General features: G+C 49.0%; 1 protein-coding gene across 1 annotated transcript in view; it reads left to right on the top strand.

Moving 5' to 3' along the window:
* Nucleotides 1-8,820, top strand: part of MEFV (MEFV innate immuity regulator, pyrin) — a 12,671-nt gene extending 3,851 nt beyond the window's left edge. The window contains exons 2-9 of the mRNA XM_045286039.1: nt 5-668; nt 2,504-2,814; nt 3,499-3,594; nt 5,091-5,321; nt 5,769-5,791; nt 6,381-6,496; nt 6,637-6,686; nt 7,408-8,820. Of these exons, the coding sequence (XP_045141974.1) occupies nt 5-668; nt 2,504-2,814; nt 3,499-3,594; nt 5,091-5,321; nt 5,769-5,791; nt 6,381-6,496; nt 6,637-6,686; nt 7,408-7,419 (1,503 nt within the window). The 3' untranslated portion in view covers nt 7,420-8,820. The remainder of the gene's footprint in view (nt 1-4; nt 669-2,503; nt 2,815-3,498; nt 3,595-5,090; nt 5,322-5,768; nt 5,792-6,380; nt 6,497-6,636; nt 6,687-7,407) is intronic.
* The last annotated feature ends 3,314 nt before the right edge of the window (nt 8,821-12,134 follow it).

Below are 12,134 nucleotides of genomic sequence, written 5' to 3'. Positions count from 1 at the left end.
CCAGGCCGAGGCTGGGAAGGGGCCTCAGAAGAAGAGCCAGGACAGGTGCCTGGACAAGCAGGGCAAGCCAGGGGCCAGGAGCATGACTCCCCCTTCCAGGAGAGGCCCGGCCCTGTCTTCAGCCAGGCTGCCTGGCGAGAAGGGTTGCATCCGCAGCCCCAGCCTGCGCAGGAACGCTAACTCTACCAGCAGGCTGCAGGAACTCTGCAGCCACTCATTCTCCGGGTCCCTGAGGAGGCCCGTGTATGAGAAAGCTGAAGCCAAGAAGCGACCCAAAAGCCTGGAATTTGCCATTCCTTCCGGAGAGAGAGGACCTGTCAACCCAGAAACTCTCCGCTCTCTAACGAACATAAGAATTGTGACTCCAGGCATAGTGGCCGTTCTAGGGGCTGAGGAGGCTCCTGGGGTGCCAGAGAAAGGTTCCAGGGGTCTAGAAGATTCCATGCGCCAAGAGCAGGATACATTAAGGAGCGCCCTCACCAGTGTGTCCTTGACTGGAGGGGAGCATGAAGCCTCCACCGCACCCTTGGAGGAAAATGGAATTGGGAGTTCAGAGGCCCCTGGGATGTTCTGTGAACCTTCAAATCCACAATCGGCTCCATCTTTGGGGAAGAAAGGGCTCCAGAATCCCGGACACGCCTCGTCTTTAGACACGGTGGTGTGTAAAGGTAGTTCTTCCCAATATCCTTTGGTCTTAGTGTGTTTTTATCAGTGGGTGCCCTGGAAGTGCAGGAGTCAGTGCTCCACGGCCGTCCAAAAGGCCGACGGCTCCGGCCATCAGTGGCTCCGTGGGAGACAAGACTTGGCATTCCATCTCATAAAGATTATAGCCTAGGAAACCCACATGGGGCAGTTCTCCGCGTGAGTCGGATCGACTCCAAGGCACACCTGAAATGACCTGCACGATTGCAGGGAGAGGCTGCCTATTCCTATCACTGGGATCCTAGGAGCAGAGGGCCTCCCCTCCTTTGGCATCTGGTGCAGTCTGTGTGTATGTCTTTGGAAACAATCACATCAAATTCCAGTGGGTCCTTCTTTAGAATTCCAAGGGCTTCAAGGCCCCCTGATACGACGGTGAGAGAGACTGGGCAAAAAGAACTCCTCCTCCTCAGACAGGCGCCCTAGGGTGCAGTGGTTAAAGCGCTTGGCTAATAAGCAAAAAGCCACCAACTACTTCACAGGATGAGGCAGCCGGGGAAACCCCATTAACCCTCTGACTGCCATCCTGTCAATTCTGACTCCACAGAGCAGAGTAGAACTGCCCCTGATGAGTTTTTGAGACATTAACTCTTTACAGGAGGAGAGAGCCCTGTTTTTCTCCTGCGGAGCAGCTGGTGGTTTCGAACGGCTGACCTTGTGGTGGCAGCCCAACTTGTCACTGCGATGCCACCATAACCCTAGGTCCCACTACCACTCTTAGGTCCCTTTTATTGATGGAGCAATCATTGGGGTTAGGTCTGCTTGTGAATGCCGAGAACGTCCAAGTATGATGGCCAACACAAGACAGAGGCTTCCTTCACTGTGTGATTCACAGTGTGGTCCGGACAGAGACAGCATTCCGTGCATCAGGGAGCTAAGCTCCTGCGGGGTGCCCAGTCCCCCGAGTCTGCTCTCAAGCTCATGATCTCAGGTAGTGGCACACTTATTCCAGAGACAAGGGAGAATGAGTGTGGACAAAGGGGTCACTTTGGGGACCTTCTTAGGGCCACCTCCCTTTCCATCCCTCTGGCCAGAAGATGGTCAGATGATGGCCACACCTGGCTGCCAGAGAGGCGGAGACATCTGGGGAGGCAGGAGGGAGCAATCATGGATTCTGTCAGGAGGGAAGGAGGGGGTGATAGTCATTTGGAGGACACCAGGAAGTGGTTTTACTTAGAGATGCAGTGTGAGTTCCTGGAAATGGAAGGAGAGCGGGAGGAGGAGGCGGCAATTGTGGACCGAGTGTGCTTCTGTCCATTTTGCCTTGTATCTCCTCGCATCTCTGCTGTATGAAGTAGTAATTGAGGTCTTGGTTAGAGCTCTTCATAACTGTTAGGAGTTTACCCCTTACTCTGATGCCCCTTTCTTCCCTTTCATGGACGGTTTCTTCATCTTGGACATGAGCAGTCCATTTGTTTGAATGAAGAATGAACACACACCCAGCGTACCTGTTCTGCTGGAGCTGGGGCTATGGCTGCTCGCCAGGAACCCCCAGTCTAGGTCTGCACAACTTGGGTAGACTTCAGGAGCAAAGCCCAACACGGATTGAAATGTCTTGCTCTTTCATGTCACCTGCTGCATCAGCATATGGCAGAGAACTTGTAACGAGGGCCCACTGGTCATTAAATGCCCAGGCATTCCAGGTCTTGGGAATCCTGGCGTGTTTTCTGCCTCTCTCACTGGGAGTCTGATGGGTGGGAGTGAGGATGTGGTCTGCGTCTTACTGGGCACTGATGTCTCTCAGAGGTAGATGTAACCCTTTGGGTTTGCCGCTCTGGTGATTTTCCCACCGCCTTGTCTTCAGGGAAACCGCAGGAAGGAGACCCAGTCGGTGGTTCCTGTGTGCATGGTTCTAGCAGCTGCTCTGGGGAGCATGGGGCCTCAGGCAACCACTCTCTCAGCTGCCCCCGCGGTCAGGCCCCGCTCCCCAAACAGCAGCAGTTGCTTCGAAGTGTCAGCTCGGAGCCCCCACCCCAGTGTGAGCGGCACAAGCAGCAGCCCTGCCTGCTCTTCTGCGAGGAGCACAGCCAGCCTGTCTGTCTCATCTGCAACCTGAGTCAGGAGCACCGAGGTCACCAGGTGCGCCCCATTGAGGAGGCTGCTCTGGAATACCAGGTAGGTGTTCTCTGCCCCGGGGCCCTTCTCTGCTGGGTACTGGGACCCACCTGGCCTGGCTTCCCTTTCTGAGCACCCCTGGAGGTTGGTACATTAGTCATTGTACATGGTACATTAGTAAGGTGACCAGACGTCCCGATTTTTGGCGTTTTAAAAAAGTCCCGATTTTTGGCAAGAATGCACGACAAGCTAGGGAACAGTCTATTTGGTCCTTATAGACCAAATTTTTAATCAAGACCTGCCCCCCGCCCCGCCCCCGTCAATGGTGTCCCACTTTAAATCTGGTCACCTTAATTAGTCATTCATTGTACAATGTACATTAGTTAGTACATTGTGTTGTGGGCTGCCGAGGGCAGAAACACAATACAAGCCAGTGCGGCACAGATGGAATTGACTGGCTCATGTAGGTCAGAGGCCCAAGGGACAACTGACTTCAGGTCTGGTTGAACCCAGGAGCTCATAGGAAGTCAGTGGGACTCTCTAGCTCACCATCTCTTGGCTTCGTTTCCCTTAGCAATGGAGTCAGTCATTCTTCCTCTTTCCCAAGTACCTCTCTTTCTCTGCCTCAACTGCAGGGCCATCAACTTTGCTCCCAGGGGCAGGCATTTTCCCTCAAGACTCAGCACCAGCAACAGAGGTTGGGATCCACGGAGGTTTTTCATTGACTGCTCTTTTTTTCCCCAGGAACAAATTCACTGGCAGCTGGAGCATCTGAAGGAATTGAGAAAGTCTGGGCAAGAGCAGAAATGCCAGGGGGATAAGGAGACAGCCAACTTCTTGGTAAGACCAGGCAGGGCCTGAGGCCAGCCTTTGCCCAGGCTCACCCCTGCAGAATAAGAGAGGGCCGGAGCGTGAGAGCCTAGGGGTGTCTCCAACTTTCCAATCTGGTTCTTGAGGAAGCAGAGAGGATCACCTGCACTGATGATCACCAGCTCTGGAGAGCGGGGAGGAGACTGACCTTCAAGGATAAGCTTGACCCTGAAGGACGGGAGGGATCATCTCCAAGGACCCCATCTCACTTTCTCATATTCACCCCCCAGAATGCTTGCAGAAAGCACACTACCCTGGGTCCTGCTGTGGAATGGCATCGGAGAGGGAGAGTAGAGATGTTTTAACTTGAAGCACCTCTGTATTGTTTCTGTGATAGTTATTGTTGTCTTAAATGAAAAAAACACCTACCACAACATTTATTTTAATAATTCAAATGTTTAAAATAGATATTTGCTCTCAAAGAGGATTCTGCCATGCATAAACTACGGTCAGTACAACGTAACGGCTTTCCTCGGCTGCGCTGGTGTCTGGCTTCTTGGCCACACGCCTGGCCCTTTTGTGCTGTATGTTGCTTCGCTTTTCCCTGGAAGGAGCGGTGCCCGTCCCTAGAACCACCCAGAGCCTAGGCTTGTCCAAGACATTTTGTTGATTGGACTCTTGTCTCCCTCTCTCTGAGTTCTGGCAAGCCAAATCAAGTCTGTGCCCACTACACTTCAACAGGTAATGGGCAAAGGCAGCAAAGGGTAGAATGAGGTAGGAATCATCTCTCTGAGCCAGGCATGACTTTAGGAAGCTCCTGAATTCTAGTAAAAGAAACCTGGCTGACTGGGAACTTACTAGTGGGGCACAGATCAGGGATGCCCCAGGAGAGTGAGGCCGGAGCTGGACCGCTCTAGGAAACCCAGGTCTGCCTTTCAGGAAGGCACTCAGAGCAACGAAAGAAGATGCTGTTTGTTTTTAAGACTTTCTAAGCTCTTAAAGGGTCTGAATGTGGAAGGAATAGGTTCCCTGGCCCAGCCCACCTGTCTGAAGAACCTCTTTAGTAAGAAAAAGGGTGGTGGTGGCAGAGCTATTGATGTGCCAGTGTGCCAAGGTGGTGGAGGCCAAGTTCACCTACACAAGGATAGTCTATTCCCAACCAGAAGCTCTTTATACAAGACCTTCCCCAGAGGTGTCCACCCTCTGCAGGTGTGGAGAAGTCTCTTTCTTCCGGGAATGCCTAGGTGGGTAGTCACAACCTTATGCCTCTGCCGGCCTCCCCAATGGCTTTCAGGGAAAAATTGAGGTGACACCAGGTTTCTGACCACTTTACAAGAGCCAGTCCCATCAGCCTCAGACTGTTCAGGGAGGTTCTTTATGGCTTTGCCTCACTCTGGAATTCAGGGCTCTACAAGGCTGAAGCAGCCTGTTATGATCCACATCCAGGAGGTAGACTTGTGGGGGGGCCCTTGGATATACACCTTTACTCCATGGCACAGCCCGCCCCATCTCTGTCTGCCCCCCAGAAACAGATGGAGGACCAGAAGCAGAAGGTCCGGTGCCAGATGCAGCAGCTGTGCCACTTCCTGGAGAAGCAGGAGCAGCTGTTTGTGGCCCGGCTGGAGGAGCTGGGGCAGACCATTGGCCAGGCCGGGGAGAACTATGACAGCCGGGTGTCCCGCGACATCGCACTTCTGGACGAGCTCATCGGCGAGCTGGAGGCCAAGCAGTGCCAGCCGGCATGGGGTCTTATGCAGGTGCGTGTGGCCCTGGCACCCTGGCACCCCTTGTCAAGATGACCCAGGGCCTAGCATGGCTGTACAGCTCCTCTCAAGCTAGAGAATGTGCCGGGGGGTGGGGTGGGGTGGTGGGGCTGAAGGCAAGGCGTGTGGGCCCTTGATCTCGGTGACACACAACGTTTCTTGTGTTCAGACCCTTCAGTGACTTGGAGGTACTTGGGTAACCTAGCATTCTGGGGACTTCAGGCATCTTCAGAAGAGATTAGCAGGCTGGGGGGGCAGGGGTGGTGGTAGGTAGGGGTGTGGAGTGGGGGAGGTTTTATGGCAGAACCCAGTCAGGCTTCAGTTTAGCTGACTCCAGGGGGGAAGCCCTGGGAGCAGCCTGCTGTCCAGGAGGAGAGGCTGGGGGATCACCACAGCTCCCAGGAGCCTAGTAACAGAGAGCTTTCCTCTTTTCTCTCCTAGGACATTGGAATCACCCTGCAGAGGTACAGAGATGCCCTGAGAGGTGCCCTGGGTGCCCTGTACTTGGGGGGATGATCCTAGGAGGGAGAAACTCCTACAGCCCGCACCTTAAGGCTGTTGAGGGTTATGTGGGAGACTGGGAGACTGGGCAGCGGGCAGCTGGAAGGCGAAGACTGGAATGAGAAAGCCAGGCTGTAGGCTGGGGACGGGGCAGAGCTTCCTGCGCTTTGGCCTCAGGGAAGGATGCATGGTCCAGCGATGTCTACTGCTTTTGGGAAGTTGGTGGAGGGGATGCAGCCTCAGCCCAGCAGACAGGGGAGGGAGGGAGGGTGGAGAGAGCAGGCCTCCGAAGAAGAGTTCTCTGACATGGCTGAAATTACCTGAGAGCTTTGCAAACCCCCATGGCAAGGCCATACCAAACTGATGAAAACCGAGCCTTTGTGGGTGGGACCCAGATGGCAAGGTGAACACCCTCCCAGGTGACCCCAGCCTATGGCCAGAGCTGAGGATCGGTGGGTAGAGCTCAGTGTCCACAGAGACCTCTGAGCTCACAGCTCACGGAGACTGCCCCCATGGTCTACGTTTCCCCGGCCAACAGTCTCTTATCTCCAGGGCCAAGACGGCGACTGTCCCGGAGCCATGGGCCACCCCTTCAGAAGTGAAAGAGAAACTCCACCTCTTCTACCATAAGTCTGAGTTTGTGGAGAAGAGCATGAAGCGCTTCTCAGGTAAGTGGGCTGGAGGCAGATGGAAGACCCCCTCAGCCCAGAGACCCCTCTCTCTCCTTGTCCCTCTCCCCACGGCCTCTCCCTGACCTCCCTAGATGGGGATCTAACTCAGGTTTCTGTCTTCTCCTTTCTCCCTTTAGAAAACCTGCGTTCAGAAATGGAAACGTTCCTTGTTGAGCACAGTGACCAGGTATTAGTGCAACAGTCCCCATGCGGTTGATGACTGGGCCTGATGGGACAGAGAGACACCTGGGGCAGAGCAGGAGTAAGCCAGGAAAGGCCCTGGCTGGCTCTGTGGATAATCCCTTGTGCCCCAGTCATCTTGCCCGGTTTGTTCATCTGACTAGCAGAGTTCGAAGAGAGCTGAGTTACCTGGGCAGTGGTGCCCTGAGTGTGTGAACGGGGTATTATTGTCTTTCCTGGTTCTGGAGACCAGGCCAGATTTATTAATGTTAGGGGATAGAGTTGCATTTTGATTTATAGGGATGCCAGGTGACAGCGAAGAATTTCCCCCAGAAACGCTTGTTTGGGGGCTGTGGTGGCCCTACTGGTGGAGTGGTTATGCATTGGGCTGCCATCTGCAAGGTCTGCAGTTCGAAACCACCATGTGCTCCAAGGGAGAAAGACAGCGTTCTATTCCCATAAAGAGTTAGTTTCTGAAATCCACAGGAGCAGTTCTACTCTGTCCCACAGGGTCGTCACGAGTCAGAATTGACTTGGTGGCGGTGCATCGTCTTCTGGGAGCAGATTGCCCGGTCTTTCTTCTGTGGAGCTGCAGGGCAGATCCGAACCACCAACCTTTGGTGGAACAGCCAAATGCTTAACTGTTATCGACCAGGGCTCCATCGGGTGGCTTTAGTGTCTGAATGAGAATGTTCAAGATGTTTCCTCCTTTCCTTTTTTCTCTGTAGCTCCAGGACTAATAGCTACTCGGGCACATGAAGGTAAGTGCCCAGGTCCTGGCACGTGGCCTTAGACTCCTGGGTCCTTATGTCCTCCCCTATTGGGTTCCAGAAGAGCGGTCACATTCATGTGTCCTGGAAGTGGGGAGAACCCTTGGGGATGCTTCCCATGGACCACGAGCTGGGTATCTTGACTCTGCAGTTGATGTGATTCCGGAGGATACAGAAACGTCCCATCCTAACCGCATCTTCTCTGATGAGCTGAAGAGCATGAGACTTGAGAAAACGATGATCATTTGCCTGAGGGCCCAGGAAGGTTCTGTAGCTGCCTTCTGGCCCTGGGCTCTCTGACCTTCTTCTCTGCCGTCAGTACTGGGAAGTGGACGTGGGAGACGAGACATGCTGGATCCTGGGAGTATGCCAAGTGTCTATGAGCTAGAAGGGGATTGTGGCTCTGTCACCTGAGAATGGCTACTGGGTGTTGATGATGATAATGCAAAAAAGTATCAGGTCTCCACCTTACCCCTACCCGCCGGTGGATGATGGAGCCATCACAGTGGGTGCGTATCTCTCTGGACTATGAGGCTGGAGACATTTCTTTTCACAATGTGACAGCGAAATCCTACCTCTACACGTTCACACTTCTCACCCTCGGCACCCCTTCAACCTGCCTTCAGCCCAGGTTCCAATGACTGAGGGAAGAACATGGAGCCTTGACCACCTGTCCAGTGTGTGTTCAGGGACAAAACGAAATGCCAAACACGTTGCAGCTCTCTTCCTGCACCCAGCCCTGCATCTCACACTCATATTCGCAGCCATCACTAGTGGACATCTTCTGGGTGCTAAGTGCTGCAGGTATAATAAATATGAAAACAGTCCCCGTGCCCACAGGATAGTAGCGGAGGTAACCTAGATGCACAAACATTGGTAAACCATAAGCACTAATGACGTATAGCAGATTTCACAGGAGGAAGTGCGTGGTTGTTGCTTAATGAACACTTGTATGACTTAGCACCTTCTGCTGCTCCTAAAGCTCACCGTCTCCCTCTGAATGTGTCACCTTATTGTAAACTTGCCTGTCAAGAGGAAGAGGAAGCTGGGAGGACACTGAAGCAGACTGGGTTGTTTACAAAAGTATTTTATACCTGGATTAATCAGCTCAGGCTCGTATGAGCACTGACCTGGCCTTTTCAATAAATCCACTAGGAAATTTGGCCATAATTACATTAACTGTCATTTAGATGACAGCTGTGGGATCCCATTTCCCTACTACTGAATATCTGAGATGGGGGCTGCTATGATTGACAAAACATTGACTCATATTCCCAGTGTTGATTATTCTGCTCAGGTCTGTATCAAAGGAACTCTGGTGATGGGGTGGGGTTAAGCATTAGGCTATTAAATGAAAAATTGGCCATTCAAATCCACCAGCCCCTCTGAGGGAGACAGTGTGCTTCCATAAAGACTGACAGTATTGGCAACCCCATGGAGCAGTTCTGCTCTGTCTTACAGGGCTACTGTGTGTTGGAATCAGCTTGATGGCGGTGGGTTTTGGTTTTTGAGTTGGTCTGTATTGGAAAATCTGAGGGCCTATGAAATGATGAGTGTTATATTTCATGCCCATCCCCACCCTTACCCCCCCTAATTTAAAAAGTAGGAAAGTAAACAGTAGGAATTGAAACAATTACAAATGTCACAGATGATCCAATGTGTAAGCCCTCACCTAACTCACCCTAAAATGTAAACAAACAAACCCACTGCTATAAGTCGGTTCTCACTCCTAGCAACCGTACACTTTAAGTCTTCCCGAGAGCAGTCAGTCTCACCTTGCTCTCAAGTGGCAATTGGTGGGCTTGAACTGCTGATCTCACAGTTGGTAGCTTAATGGGTGTACCACTAGGGTTTCCTCATTCATCAGTTGATGAACATTTGGCGTTTCCCCACTTTTTGGCAATTATGAACAGTGCTACGAGCATTTATGTACAAGGTTTTATGGAAGCATGTTTTAATTTCTCTTGGCTACCCCATGGAGTAGGATTTGTGGGTCTTATGGTAATTCTATGTTAACTTTTGGAGGCATTTCCAACATGTTTCTCAAGATGGCTACACCATTTTATGCTTTCCCCATCAATGTATGAGGGTGCCAGTCTTGGCACGGTCTCACCAATTTGTGTTCTCTCTCTCCATATCATAGCCAGCTGCGTGAGTGGAACCTTATTGTGGATTTTATTTGGATTTAATGTTTTCTAAATAGGATTTACTTCTTTACTTTGTCTGACTTCCTGCTAATTGAATATTAAGTTATTCACCTTTCCAACATATGGGATTTTTAAAATGAAAAAGGTAACATATTTATTATTTGGAAACAAGAAATTGATAAAAGAGAAAAAATGAAAATATCTTCTAATCCTTCTCCTTAAGAGATATCCACTGCTTGTACATTCTTCCAGTTTAAAACAAAAGCAAACAAGTGATTTATTTTAAAAATTACATCATTTTATACATACTATTTTATATCGTGTTTTATTGATTTTCTCTTTTTTAAGTGGCTGCTTTGGACTCCATTATATGTACATACTATGATTTGTTTAATCAATTAAAAAAAATCAAGCGAAGCTATACTATCACTGAAGCTAGAATTGAACATTTTACAAAGCTTGTATTTCACTTTAAAAAATAAACTATTGTTATCAATTTGCTTTCAGAACATTGACAGTTTGTAATTCTTTCTGTATTTCATCTCTTTAATTAAAAGTGACAGTTATCTTTTTCTTCATGTTATAGGTGTTTTATAGATTTATATATTGTCACTTTACAGTCTTAGGTTAAGATCTGATACAAAGCAGGATGTCATTAAAAAAAACAACAACCCCAAACAAGAAAACTCTACCATTCTATTTAGCCTTTAAGATTTTTATGGCTTTTTAAAAGTTAGGTTGACTTTTTCTTATTCAATGAAATTACTCAACTCAAAGAGGTTTACTTTCCCCTTTAGCCCTATTTTCCACATGTGCTAACATTTTAATAGTCTGGTATGCATATCTTCATACAACCATACACATCTTCAGAGTATTTTCTGTTGCTACAAAATTTTAATTATGTGTTAAGCACATGTGTTAGTCTGGGTTGACTAGAGAAACAAATCCAGAGATACTCCTATGTGTGTATGAGAGAGTTTTACATCCAATAGTATTTGTATATTAAGAAAACATTCCGGCCCAGTCTAGATCAAGTCCATAAGTTTGATATTACCCCATAAATCCTAGTCCATAAATTCTTCTACAGACTTGTGCGGCACATGCAATGATGCTGAGAATAGGAAGATCACAGGCCAGTGGGTGAAAGTCTTGTGGAAGCATCTCAGTGCTAGCATGGTTCTCCGTAAGGCTCCTCCAGCTCAGGGCTCTAGCTGCCATCAGCATAGCTCCACGTGGCTTGTCAACAGAAGATGAAGCAGAGAGAGTGCATGTCCTGCCTCCAGGGAAGAAGATAGGAGTTCCCAGAATCCTCGGAAGGCCAGGTCCACACAAAGGAATCGTTGGCTATGACCTGATTGACAGGCTAGACTCCAATCCTTTGCTCAAATTGACAGATTTTGTACCTGCCACAGCACATAGCTCTGAACTTGCTCAATATTTTGTATCTCTCCAGATCTAGACATTGTACTGACCTATTTCTAATAGCTGTGGAATATTATAGAATGTGGATTCTAGCATAATATTCCAAAGAACCATTTCTCTCCTCATGAACATTGCCCACTACAAGAGAAACTGTTCGTATTCCTTATAGACTAGTGCTTTAATTTCTAGAGACGACATTCCCAGGGCTCGTCTTCCAGCACTAATCAATTTTCAGCTGCTTTCCATAAAGTTTTCACTGGCTACATTTTTTGGAAGTCGATTTGCCAGGTCTTTCTTCCTAGTCTTTAAATTCTATCAAAACTTGTCTACCTTTGGTGATTAGAATATTTGAAATACTAGTGGCGTAACTTTCACCAACACAGCAACACACAAGCCATCATAGTTTGACAAATGGTCAGACAAGTGGTAGATAATTGGGCAACTGACCCCAGCTTTTATATTTTTGTATGCCTGTGAAAGGTAGACAATGATTAAGAAAAACTGGAGAATTGATACATTTTAAATTATAGTGTCGACAAAGAATTTTGAATATACTGTCAACTGCCAGAAGAATGAACGTATCTGTCTTGGAAGAGGTGTACCTGGAGTGCTCCTTAGAAGCCAGAATGATAAGACTTAGTCTCATTTTCTTTGGACATGTTGTCAGGAGGGCCCAGTCTTGGAGAAGGACGTCAGGCCTGATAAAGGAGAGGGTCGGTGGTAAAGAAGAAGCCCTTCAACAAGATGCATTGGCCCAGTGGCTGTAACAAGGAGTTCAAGTGTAACAATGACTTGTTTAGAGGGTGCAGGACCTGGAAGCATTTAGTTCTGTTGTAAATAAGGTGCTATGAGTGCCAATTGAAGCACCGAATAAGATTCCTAGGTAAGAGTATGAAATCAAAGGCTACATGCACTTTAAAAAATTCATTTTATAGGAGGGGAGAGCGAGGAGGGAGTGGAAAAATGAGGAGCTGATACCAAGGGCTCAAGTAGAAAGCAAATGTTTTGAGAATGATGATGGCAACATAGGTACAAATGTGCTTGACACAATGGATGGATGTATGGATTGTGATAGGAGTTGTATGAGCCCCCAATAAAATGATTAAAAAAATCATT

Source organism: Echinops telfairi, unplaced genomic scaffold (assembly GCF_000313985.2).
Source record: "Echinops telfairi isolate 266 unplaced genomic scaffold, ASM31398v2 ScPeMD7_5;HRSCAF=22, whole genome shotgun sequence".
In the NCBI taxonomy this organism is placed as follows: domain Eukaryota; kingdom Metazoa; phylum Chordata; class Mammalia; order Afrosoricida; family Tenrecidae; genus Echinops; species Echinops telfairi.
This window is presented reverse-complemented; position numbering and strand designations above follow the sequence as displayed.